This window comes from Plodia interpunctella, chromosome 13 (assembly GCF_027563975.2).
Source record: "Plodia interpunctella isolate USDA-ARS_2022_Savannah chromosome 13, ilPloInte3.2, whole genome shotgun sequence".
Taxonomy (NCBI): domain Eukaryota; kingdom Metazoa; phylum Arthropoda; class Insecta; order Lepidoptera; family Pyralidae; genus Plodia; species Plodia interpunctella.
In genome coordinates, this window is record NC_071306.1 from 4,742,883 (window position 1) to 4,756,474 (window position 13,592).

Here is a 13,592-nt window from a genome sequence, read left to right on the forward strand (position 1 = left end):
GATTTATAGTAATTTGCATTGGAAAGGCTAATGGCACCGGTTTATGACCTGATGGGAAATATAACCGATATGAAGAAAATCAAAGAGGTTCAAGTAAAAATAATTTAATGGTTGGTTCAAAAGACATCGGTTCCCTTTAAGTATTTAGGCAATACGAGTTAGAATTGATAACTTTAAATCGTGGCAAACTCTACTTTCATTTCGCTAGATTTGTATTAAATATCCGATATTTTTCTATCGGTGTAGCAACGAACAAAATTTTAAATATGGAACACGCGAATCATCAGTGCTGCCCGTCTTGCATATTTTTTAAATTCACATTGACAGTTCAGAAACACATAAGGTCTCAGCATTTTATTATTGTTGTTTTTTTCTTAATTTATCAGGCCGACCAATAAATTTCACAAATTTAATTCAATGATGAGGGTTTAGTGGAGTAGCCTGTATTAGGTACCGAGAAATTCTATTTTTTAATTTACTTCCTGCCCTCAATCGAAAGTAATTACTTCTTGATTATGTGTTTTCCCGACCGCAGACAGATGCAGATGGGATTTTGTGAGATTATGAAAAATATTTTCGTCACGATTTCAATAGCCATCTATAAAATAATTTTTAAAATTGGATTGTGACTTCACTGGAACATCACTTTAATGCATATTCCATATATTTTAAAAAGAATCTTCAAGATTTGACTGGCTGGAAAAAAGCCTATTACGGATAAGGACGTAGTGTATTCACCCCGGAAAAAGAACTGTCGAAACAAAATTATTGATGTATACCAGTTGCAAGTATGATTTCTAAATATCTCATTTGTATACGTGTAAACAAACAAATCATCAGCAAATATTCCAAACATGATTTGTCAGCAACATGTTTCGATGCCGACCGAAATATCAGAAACAGTAATAAATTCCCGATCGCAGAAATGTTTTACAATCAGTGTTCAGCGAATAAAGAGATAATTAGCAAAATGCAACGTACTGCGTGGAAATTGGTTTTGTACATGTCAGCTGTTCGATCAGAGTGGCTAATGAGAACGTAAATATTTCACATTTAATTGAAATGTATTATTGACAACCCTGTCCGAATGCCTATTTAAAAAGGATTACGAGCAAATATTCTGCATTTTAATAAATAATTTTATGTTTCGTAATATATAATCGAATTCAGTCCAAATAAAACTCTAAGAGTATATTATGCCATATCGTAACAATATTAAAATGCGAAAGTTTTAATGCGTTGGCTGCAGCTGGATTTTGATTTTTTCCTGATATAATCCATATAAGTAAAAAACCCAGAGCAAAGCTAGTCATTTTACAACTGGACCTAACTTTAACTACACTTATTTACGCAGCTATATACCATTCGCCGTGTTTGCAGCCAGGACATGGTGTCTGGTGTAAAATTAAAGAGATACTTACATAACCGTTTGATTATATCCATTTGACACGTGAAGAAATATCTTCGCGGTGTTCTTTGCAGGCCATTACGTGATCACTGTTATACATATAAGTGCATATTTCTTAGGTAAATATTCTAGTTATGTCTCACATAATGCATTGGCGTTTCACAAACCCAGAGTCGACTCTTCCTCTCTCCTCTCCCCTCGTCTTTGTCTGATCTCTGAATTTGATAAGAATCTTAGAATTAAAGAAATCCTTTTTCCCTCAACAATTAAACAAAATTAACGTTGTCGTTCAAAAACACGGAGGAATAGGAGAGACACAGAAATAAACTCGCTTTTTGCATCATCGTATTTAAATAAGTACCTGTGAAGCCACAAAGCTGCCGCAGTGTTTCAAGAAAACCATTTTTTCGTTCCCCAACGGTTTATCGCATTATTAAAATAAATATTTTAAATAACGGGCTGCGAGATTGAGGTTATGACGGGTGCTTTGTGGGTTGCGTTTGTCGCGACAAAATTGTTTTTATTTCATGGGGTGGTTTAATGGGGGACTGATTTATGTTCTATGTGTGATCATTGTTAATAGTATGTATGGTAGATTGTAAGCGGTTATGTTTTACAATAAGATATACTTGCTTATTTTACTTATTTTTCGATAACTTTACCTAAATGATTTATGAATAAAAGAAATTTGAATTTGATTATATTATTTATTTTTTGCAATAAGTGTTGTGGTTATGTACAATCTTATACAGTATACTCATCTAGTCAACTTAATTTGTACTGCGCAATGCAACAGAGGTGTAATTTCTATCGTATACTTGTCTAGTTATTTTGTTTTTTTGGTTTGGTATTTGGAGGACAAATAAAAAAAAGTATTTACTACGGTGTTCAAATCCCGGGGGTGTTAGATTTCTCTGTGGCAGACTGTACATTAAAAGTTTAGATAAAAATTATTTTTTATTAACAAGTAGGTACCAATAGTAGCAATTTAAGTAGGTACTGATTATTATATTATGTTGCGTTGCATTTAAGGACGATGTGATGTTTTTTTTTCATACAAATACTATACCTACTTAAATACAATTCTTGTTGCTGATTCTTACTTTTTCTATAGTCCTAAATATTTATGGGTGTTTATAAAATAACATCAAATGCGTGTGCAAAGCTTAGTTAAAAATGAGAAATTGCTGACTCCACAAAAATAATAAGCCCATAGAACTTTTTCTTATCATTTCCAGGACCCTCATTTCTCCCTGTTCTCTTATCTTATTAAAATAAATATTCCAGAAGCCGCAATATTGTCTCATCGCTAACACCCCGAAAATTTCATTTGACAACATTAAAATTGCTTTACAGAAAATGACAGGCGTTTATATTTGATAAATATATTAATACATGTTATGTTCATTTATATATTGTAAATTGTACCTTATATTGGTAGTGAACATTATATTTGAGTTCTCATTATGAGCCAATATCACAACACGAAACTACCTAGGTACCTATAGAAATACATTTCAAATATTTATTTATCTAGAAATAGAATTTTCAAATTTATTCTAATTCTTACACTTAAAAGCGATAAAAATGAAACCTATCGTATTCATCTGTAATTTATTTATTAGTTGTTTTTCAACATTATCTTTATTGTATAAAGACAATCTAGTCATGTCACATCTCATAGCAAATACCAAATAACAGTTTCGTGTGGCACAAATCTGCGAACCTAAACAAACACAGATACTTATTTGCCAACTAAAAAAGACAACAATCACTCCATAGCGCATGATGAACGTTGCCAAACAAAAATAGTTTTTGTGTACACTCAATGGCTCTTCTACGCCACTAGCATTTGTTTTTCCATGAAAGTTTTCGCATTGGCGTTAGAAAAGTGGAGCAGTTTGAAAGTTTCCACCATTTGCATCCCTCGCACCGGCCTGAATCACAATGAGCCCAGAAAAGCAATTAATACTTGAAGTAGCCTGATTCCGGTTTAAAACTAAGTGCTCTTTTGAATTTCCATCCTAATTTACATTGAGAGAAGTCGGTTTACCTAATGATATGTATTTAAAAAGAGAACTAAGATATATCTAAGTGAAGTTGTTATATATGAACTCGCTTGTATTTAGCTTAGGTAGCTGAAAATTGGTATGTTATATGAATATAGCTTGCATTTTCTACATACTGATCATAAATTAATATAATTCATACACCAATATTAAAAATATATATCTTTTTTGTAATGATAATGAATAAACTCAAAAACGATCGAGCCGAAAAGTAACCTTTAAGAGCGAAGCCGGGGTGGACCTCTAGTTACTTATATAATTTCTAGAAAATGTACTCTATACCCGATTCCTGATTCAAATCAATTTGACATTTTACTAATAGACAAACAAATCTATCCCCTTTCAACGCTAACTCGTTTATCGTCATTCATTAATTACTAGATAACAGACCTCTGAACAGAGTAACCTAACCTAAAACAATAAAGTGGTAAAATTAGTACCCACAAGTTATCTTCAAAATCAATTTACATGAATGCACATTCTATGTTAAAGATAAATGAATAAAAAGTATTTTAATATTTCAATAATTACAGCATGGGGGGCGTAGCTCAGATGGTAGAGCGCTCGCTTAGCATGCGAGAGGTACCGGGATCGATACCCGGCGCCTCCACGGAATTCATTTTTGCAAAAAAGTACGTATGTATTTTTTTATCCAATTAACAAGTTAACTAAGCAAACGTTATCGATCACGAATATGGCACAGCAATAAAAATAAAATAAGTTTTAATTAACAAAATAACAATTTATTTATAGAAGATGTATAATATCCTGCAATACCTGCAATACAAAAAATTAATGTATGAATTATTAATTCATTTTGTAAATGCAAAGATAGTTCTATCGGTAATTCGAAGATCCTAAAATGCTGGCAAGCCTGTGATAGCCCTGCCAATAATGAGCGCATGAATATCATGGGTACCTTCGTAAGTATTGACTGCCTCTAAATTCATTACATGTCTTACAATATGATATTCATCAGATATACCGTTGCCACCAAGCATATCTCTAGCACTCCTAGCTATCTCCAATGCTTTGCCACAATTGTTTCTCTTGATAATTGATATCATATCATTAGCTGCCTGGCCTTGATCTATAAGCCGTCCTACTCGTAAACATGCTTGGTACCCGATGCAAATCTCTGTTAGCATATCAGCTAGTTTCTTCTGTATCAGTTGGTTCGAAGCAAGGGGCCTTCCAAATTGTTTCCTATCTAATGTGTACTGTCGAGCAATCCGCAAACATGTTTCGGCCGCACCGAGAGCGCCCCAGGCAATCCCGTACCGCGCGTTATTGAGACATCCGAACGGCCCCTTCAGTCCCACTACGTTAGGCAATAAACTGTCCTCCGGTATAGCCACTTCGTCCAGCAATATCATCCCGGTTTCCGATGCGCGCAACGAAAATTTCCCATTGATTTTCGGTGTGTCCAAACCTTTTTTAACTTGCGACCGTTCCACTATAAAACCTCTTATTTTATTTTCGTCATCCTTCGCCCATACAATAAGGATATCTGCTATTGGAGCATTTGTTATCCATGTTTTAGAACCTGTTAAGATATAGCTTTTCGATTTTGAGTCATACCTAGCTCTCGTAACTAGACCACCAGCGTCACTACCAAAATTTGGTTCAGTCAAGCCAAAACATCCAACTAATTCTCCTTTGGCCATTCTTGGTAGATATTTTTGTTTCTGTTCTTCAGTACCATACAAATTAATTGATCCCATAGCGAGGCTACTCTGTACGCTCATAGCTGATCTGTAGCCTGAATCTATTCCGTCTAACTCTCTGGTCAATAATCCATAAGTAACGTACGAAACGCCGGCACAACCATATCCTTTAATAGTGCAGCCGAGAACACCTAACTCACCCATTTCTTTGTAAATTTCTCTATTAAAAACCTCTTTTCTATTCGCTTCGATTATTCTTGGCAATAGTTTCTCTTTACAATAAGCCCTGAACGAGTCCCGGATGGCCTTTTCGTCGTCTTGTAATTGTCCATCTAAATTCAGTGGATCCTCCCAGTTAAAATTTACTTTAGCGCTCTTCGAACATGTGGTTGACAACGCCCTCAAACTTGCATATTTACTTAGAGTCGATAAAACAAATTTGGAAGTCATAGACACAGCCATTATGGATATTTTCACTTAAATAACTATATCAATGAACACTTAATGAACACACACGAGTTTATTGTCTTATCAGATGTTTACAAATTTCTTTATTTCTATTACGTAGCAACTAATCTTTAAATTTCATGCTTTTCATGTAGTTATATACATTTACTGTAAAAATATATAGCACAGATTGTTATTTCATATATTACCTAATTAAAGAGAATAATTCAATATTTACTAGTCCTAACCTTACTATCTATCTACTGATGTAATGTTGACAACATTGAATGAAAATAGCATGGCACTTGCTGCTATGTTCGCTCTAGTCATTCCTGTTGCTATTACATCATATCGTTAACGTCATGCTACTTCAACTTCACGCAAATAGATAAGTTTAACGTGTGTGTATAAGTATTAAGTTTTATGTGTGCGTTTTGTACTTTGATATTGATTTGTAATGCACCAAAGCAGGTTTTATTACTAATAAGAATAAGGTTGAAAATTTATGTGTGCATTTCACAAAAACATAACACGATTTGTTTTAAGAAAAGCAAATAAGATAAGTAATGTTGTTTGTGTCATATTAGTTGAATCACCTTAGTAACATCTCACGTTGTTATTGAGTAACATAATTAAAAGTCATAATACATATTCGAAAAATATAGCTAACTATGAATATCGACTGCAAAAAGATGTTTGTATGAATCTAACTATAAATCAGATTTAGACAGATTAAAGCCTGTGGAATTTCACTATTAAACATTTTAATAAAAGTACCTGATCACTCAACGCAAAACAAACGTAGAACTTTGTCTGCATTTTTCTTTATTTTTTAATTTCAAAATTTACTAACTAGTAACAATATTTTTATTTATTAGCGGCTCGTTCCGTTGTAGTTCGAGTAGAAACGTAATAAATTATACAACTAAACGTTCCTCAAGAATCACACTAAAACCGCATGAAAATACGAGTAGTTGTTTCTGAATTTATTGCGGACAGACAGACAGACGCGGCAGAGGTCGGTAAGTAAATGCATTTTGGTTTTTCTTCTATACATTTTTAATACCAATTTTAATTTAGGAACTCTTATTTTAGTACCAAACGTTCAATATTTCATATCGAGTCGACAAAATTACGGTGAAATATTTTCACAAAGTTAAATAAAACAAACGTACATAAAAAATGGCCCGCCGACTAGCCTGGACTTTGCAAACAAACGGTGTGTCGATTTATGTCCTAGCCTAGGGCAAACCCGTCACAGTGAATAATTAATTCACGCATTTTCAATAACTTTTCTATTTTGACAGTTTTATTCAGTGACAAAATCATGTAAATTAATTAATTTGGGTTGCACCAGTCAACTCAGACGTTAACATTAACCAGCGCAAAAAAACTCAAAGTACGTCATATGTCTGAACGTCGGCGGCAAGCGTTAAAGTAGACTGGTGTAACTCACACAAAGTCAACCTTCAAGTTCTTTCAAAACATACACAGAAATAAAAATGATGTAATTAAGTATTTTAAAGTTTACAAAAAGTTACAACAATAAGCAGCCTCTCAGCGCGCGATTTCGCCAACAATGTGGATATTATAGGAGGGAATATCCTATAAATTATTCACTAACTATTTGCATGACAAACGATGAGCACGGAAGGTCTTAGACCTTTAATGGGACCTCTTCGGGTTAACTGTCGTTGGCCACTCTATCCTTTCACACTCTATGGCACTGGGCCCTTAATGGCTTAGTGATTTTTCCCAGTCATATGCAAATGTCACATTAGCATATATTTTATTCCTAACTCCCGACGGTGATGCTATTAACAATGTGAATTTGGGGCTCAAACCTTTAGGTGCGTTTTACTTGATATGACTAATAAATACTTTTTTACCTTTATACTATAGCAGAAATTGTTAGAGCTCTGTGAGCCCGACTTAGTTTATCTAACGATTAGTCGTCAACGCATCAATGACTATTAATTATCAATCAACCATTAGCGTCAAAGGCTTGCTGGTGATAAATGTGACGATGGACTGTGCTGTTTGGTTACCTATTCCTTAAAAATATAGGTTAAATGCTGTGAGAACCATTTCCATTATTTTTTAAATCATCGGTTCCCGAAACGTTCCGGACCTGACATTTTTGTCTCGGCAGTACCAAAGGCCTTTGTGTCTGCCTGTCTAAATTGCGCCGTAATGAAGGAAGTAATGTGCAAAGAGACGTTTAATGCAGAAATTAACTGCGATATTAAAATTTATGAGCACGTCGTAATTAAAATTATATCTCCCGGAACAAGAAAAAGGTGTGCGTATGTTCTCATTAAGTCACATTTTCAGACTGTATAAATATTTTACTGGTTCAAAGAATCAACGAAAATAGGTATAGGTACTTAGGTACCTACTTGTAAAGCTAGATAGACCCACAGACATTAGAACAGTGGGTATACCTAATCACAAATATAAAAACATTACGGACCTAATAAATATGTATATACACTCTTAACTATTACTATTTTTTTCTTCAAATAATCATTATTGGAAATACTACAGAATATACAAAACCTTCAGTAGTAGTGCCAAAACGTAATGTGGGCTCCACACTGGCATCGAATAGTTTGTCAAACTTTTAGGTAAAAATTAAAATTATAAAAAAATATAAAAATTAAATTGAAGAGCAGAAACAAATTATGAAGGCTTTTAAAATTTTATTCGACGATGTCCGAATAAACTTTTAAAAGGTTTTTTGTGTGTGTGAGTAATTAGATACCTATTAAATTTGTGAAAAGATTATTTAACAATTATTCTCTCGTATTCGTAAAAATGCCTACCTTTCGAGAAATAATTGCGAAAAGAATATCTCTCAACCAGACACATTATACTGGCATCGTCCAATCAAATATTAAAGAGATAAGTCTTGCCGGCTTTTAGTCGCTGCATAACAATCCACTGAATGACATCCCCGAATTAGAACATGCGAAACAGCGCGAAAATAAATGGAATAGTCGTGTACTTGGAGTGAGATAGGAAATAATCTAAGTAGTTAGGTGTCTACTGTCTACACAAATGCAAACTTTGGAACGCCGCTTCTAATGTGTGAATAAGTGGCATTCTAAAATCAAAAGTACCTACTTACGTCTACATTCATAAATAAGTATTTACACCAGACGTTTCTTTTTTTGCGATTGTAAATATACGAGTATATGTAATATGTATGACATTAGCCAGTTTGTAAAATTAAGACAATGCTTTTAGAAGTTTTTATCGCAATATAACTGTCTCTGGTGGATTCTTGCAACTTAATTTTGATACAGATATCTTCAACCGATTGAGCTGAAATTTTACATACACATTTAGTTTAGATGACGATCCATTATTAAGATAAGCATGATCTGATGGTGCACCCAGGAAGGCTCCAGACGTGGGAACTCCACAACGGTTTGTTGCACGGACGTGATTTTTTGTCACACATTGAATGCAATAAGATCTCTCTCACAAGAATGAAAGCTTGTGTCAAAAATGTCATTTTCGTAAAAATCTTATTTTATCACCAGCCAAATTCCCGTACAAAGCAAAATTGAGCAGGTTTCTAAAGAAATCTAAGTAATATCAAGAAAATATTTTTTCTCTCTTATACAAATATTGGCCGATCAGCTGATCGGACTTGGGAAGTATGAAAGTCGAAGTTTTATGTTCCTATTTAACTAAGTATATTTTTATCTACTTAGTTAAATAGGGACATATTGTTTTTTTTTTCAGATATTTCAAATAACACCTTGTACTTCGTAGAAAAGTTCAACCTGAACATTGTCAGACTGGATTTCAGGCCACGACGTAAATAATCCAACACAATAGCTATGGTCTGTCGACGCACGTTAATAAATAAAGCGAAACAAACTGGGACGGGACGTCAACGACACGTGTTACTGTAGCAAGCAACGTTCACAAAGCAGTTTTTGTGCTGCGAATAGCAAACGCCTTGTCACATAATGGGACAAGAAACAATAAATAAATTGAACACAAACCACACAGATTTAGTAGTCCCAACATTTTTCGCAATAGATTTAGATTATGATACTGGCTTATTTAAAAACTAGCTTTTGCCCGCGACTTCGCCCGCGTTTTGTGCGTCCGCTCTGCTCGTAACTTATTATTGTCAATATATCGGGTAACAATCCAAGCAACGTATCGCGATGAAACCAATACCAGATTTTACGTCAGACCATCCGCTATATAACTGTGAAAATCACATCAAATTCCAACCAGTAGTTTTTACGTTTTACGCGAACAAACATAGCCCCCTTACAGTTTTCTTATATGTATAGGTATTGGTATATTAGGTATCATAAAATAGTAAGAAAAGCATATGATACAAAGTCTGTAATAACTGATGTGATCCAAGTCAACTTGCTTAAGATTATAGCTTAAGATTTTTCATATATCACCATTTATCTTGAATTAAAGTTGTTTTAAGTAGGTAGGCACTAGTTCTAGCTCAGCATCAGTGGAACGTAATTTGCATTGCATAGCTTATCTCTCATGGAAACGCACCCTAAAGCAACTGTTTATTAGGTTCAAATATATTATACCCACTTTTGATGTCAATATTATTATATACTTACCATTTTGTACGCAATTAAATACATACGAATTGGCTTTAAAAAGATAACTTACATTTTTTACTAAATAGGTATGGGTATGCAAATGTCGTCAAAATAGGTATTTATGGTGGGTAGTCAGTAGGTAAAAATCCAGACTATTTAGCCTTAAGGCTAAAGGGTCAGTGGTAGATATTTATAATATTCAACTGTCGCCGTAATAGACGACAAATAAAACCATTAATTAATATTAATGCCACAAAGTACCTACCTAATGTTTATTCAAGCAAACAAGACACATGTAGTAGATACAATGATCTCTTAAGTAAGGAGTTGACAATATATGTGCTAGCGGTACTCGCTCGGGTAAAACATAATAAATTATACTGAATTGGCGAGACCCGCATAAAAATTCGTGTAGTAGTTTTTGAGTTTATCGCGAACAGACAGACAGACGCGCGGTTTTGTAATATGTATAAGGAGAGTACATGTCTTTACCATACATAAAAAGTAGCTACTGTGCTAGGCTAGTTTTAATTCCACCACTGAAAAAATCTAACTACTTACTACTAATATCATAAATGCGAAAGTATGTTTGTTACATCTTCACGGTCTATCTACTCAACTAATCTTCTCGAAATTGTGTTTCACCTCGGAAAAATAACTGCTCCCATGGAAAATTTACGCGGGTGAAGCCACGGGTAACAGCTTGTACGAGTATAATATACTTCATCAACGCAGAGCATGCAACCAGTAAATGGAGAAACTTAAAAATGTACTGTACTCTCTAGGAACAAAAATTAAGTCTGGTGTAATGCCACACCTTCGCCGAACTCAGATAAATACCAACGCAAATGCATGAGCATTGCGTAGTTTATATCAAAGCTTTTATTCATAGCAATAAAAAACCTGCACGCTAATGTATAGCCAGCATAACAATGTTTCCATAAACACTAGATACCTACATTTGCCGCGGGCAAGCTATAATAAATAAATAAAAATTGGGACAAATCACACAGATTGAGCTAGCCCCAAAGTAAGTTCTACCTCATACTAACTCAACGATACCATATTTTATATATATATATATATATATAAATATCCAAGACCCGGACCAATCAGGAAAAGATCATTTTCCATCATGACCCAACCGGGGATCGAACTCGGTTCAGGGGCAAGCACTTTACCACTGCGCTAGCGAGGTCGTCAAAAGCTGCCTAATAAGATGTCAATTCGTTTTGTTTAATATCCAAGTGAAAACGTACAGAAATTACTCCAATGTAGCTTCGGTTGGTTTTCATTTGCCGAATGTTTCGCATCGGCTTTAATTTCTCCCTGAATGCTCGCCAGATTCAGAAGTTTTAATTGCAAACTCTTAATGAGGTGGGCGACAGTATATAGACCTAAAATAGGTGCACTATTTCGTAGATTCCCACCGGACTTGTTGTCTGGTAGTTAATTGCCATCAATTATTTAATTAGCACGCAAAATCAGTAAACATTGTTTCTGTTCCTATCAATAAATAACAGGACATCATCTTTCTTTATTTTTAACCAACTTCCAAAAAAGGAGGTGTTTATTGCTAATACTGTTGTCAGCATAGCTTTAGAAAGGGCCCCGATCGCGGGTCCAGTTTCCAAATTTTGTTTAAGTCGCGCAAAGACACCTGTCATGACTTTTACGACTACCTACCGCATCTAGTCAAGTAATCTCATACGCAGAAGTTTAACTGTTAATTAACCAGTGTATATAACCAAAACTGTGTAATGTTGGTAACAACATAATTAACAATGAATTACAGTTTAACTTAATACATAATAATAGTAACGGGACTTAGCACGAACATTTTTTTATTCAATTTAGCTGACGTATTAACCACCTTGCAGTCGCCGTGGTCGCAGCCAGACTGGAGGATTTGAGGTGTGATGTTGTAGTCGTGGATACAGTTTCACAACAATCACACTATCCGAACTAGTTTTTATAAAGTCACATTGGGTTTGAAGCACTACACCCACAGTTTCACTATATTGGTACTGGAAGTATTATATAATCTGTGGTACCTATTGGTTTATACATATAATACATATGGAGATCATTTTTACTTTCATCTACTTGATATACTGAGATTATTGCGCATGTCCAAATGTGGAAAATATATTGGACAAAATATTCACAAAAAGTATTATACCACATTTTATTATTCAAAACAATTTATTTTGGTCGTTTAATTCATTTCGAGGCATATTGCTCGCGTTCTGTTTCGAAGCTCAGTGATTCAGTCATTTAAATTATTTCAAGCATCAAGAGGCGCATCATGAAAAAAGCGTAATTGTGAATTTTCATCTGATTGATGGTTAATACGAAACATAAATCGATTTAAGAATATTCGAGTTGTAGAAAGATATTGCATAAATCTATCCGCATCTGCGCGTCTGTGACATCCCGAAACTCTGGGAAAAAACATGCCTCCACACGCCTCACAACTGCATATTAAATTACTTTACCTGAACCTCTATCCGGCGTTGATGACATTGCATTTGTAAAATTCAATTCTGCTACTTTTAAATTAGTGAAAATCGTGTCTCAGTGGTTTTTCAATAGTAGTGATAATTGAGTTCCATGTTAATACTATTTAAACACCATTAGGATACGACTAAGGCCTAGCTGATGTGCGATTGATCGTCTCCCGTTTCTTTAATGAGGCTGCATTCTTCATAAAACGGCATATGTTCAAGTCTAAATCAACAGTTTGAAAACGACTATGTGCGTAAGGGGAGATGTAATGTAGACATGTCAAGGCCTGCACATTTTGAATTCATAACTCCAACCCCGGCCATTAGAGCTTTGTCAAAAATTAAAGAGACGATAGAGAAAAAATTGTTAAATATAAAAAAAAAACAATGAATTCCGATAACTTTTGAAACACAAGTAGAGTAAAAGCCAAACCCACTGTCAATGGTGGTTTGATTGGAAATCTCGCTGTGCTTGTCCCGACTGCCTAATCCATATACTTATATGTAGTAAGTACACTTGCCTGTATCTATTGTTGTGTTAGATATGACTCAAATTCTGACTACGAAATGGTCCGAGTTGAAGGCAGTCACATCACAAACAACCGGCAACAACTCGTAACAACATATTTTTCTTTAAAACTTGACATTTATGTTATTAAAATTTATAGTAAAGCAACGTTTCGATACCTGTTGTATTTATTGTTGTAATAAATGCAGCTAAGTCAGCTATGAAATCTGACTACGAAATGGCGCCAACTCATAATACAAAATATTTTTTCCTATAAGAATAGTTGGCATTTTAGTTATTAAAGTATAAAGCATCCTTTCTATGTTCTAAATGTTTTGTGGCGACTAGTCGAGCTGTGAACAAAAGCCGCGTCGTCGGTCGCCTCGCC

At 34.5% G+C, this 13,592-nt stretch overlaps 1 protein-coding gene and 1 non-coding gene across 2 annotated transcripts; one reads left to right on the forward strand and one right to left on the reverse strand.

The window, feature by feature from the left end:
* Positions 1-4,014: 4,014 nt before the first annotated feature.
* On the forward strand, positions 4,015-4,087 carry TRNAA-AGC (transfer RNA alanine (anticodon AGC)). The gene has a single exon. It is a non-coding gene; the product is annotated as a tRNA-Ala (tRNA).
* A 111-nt stretch (positions 4,088-4,198) lies between these two features.
* Positions 4,199-5,880, reverse strand: LOC128674934 (uncharacterized protein). Its single transcript, XM_053753944.2, has one exon. It carries the CDS (start codon positions 5,604-5,606, stop codon positions 4,335-4,337), a length of 1,272 nt encoding a protein of 423 aa, XP_053609919.1. The 5' UTR covers positions 5,607-5,880; the 3' UTR covers positions 4,199-4,334.
* Between the last annotated feature and the right edge of the window lie 7,712 nt (positions 5,881-13,592).

What these genes read in the sequence shown, in the direction of transcription:
- LOC128674934 (XM_053753944.2), bottom strand. Translation starts at nt 5,606, where the DNA reads ATGGCTGTGTCTATGACTTCCAAATTTGTTTTATCGACTCTAAGTAAA.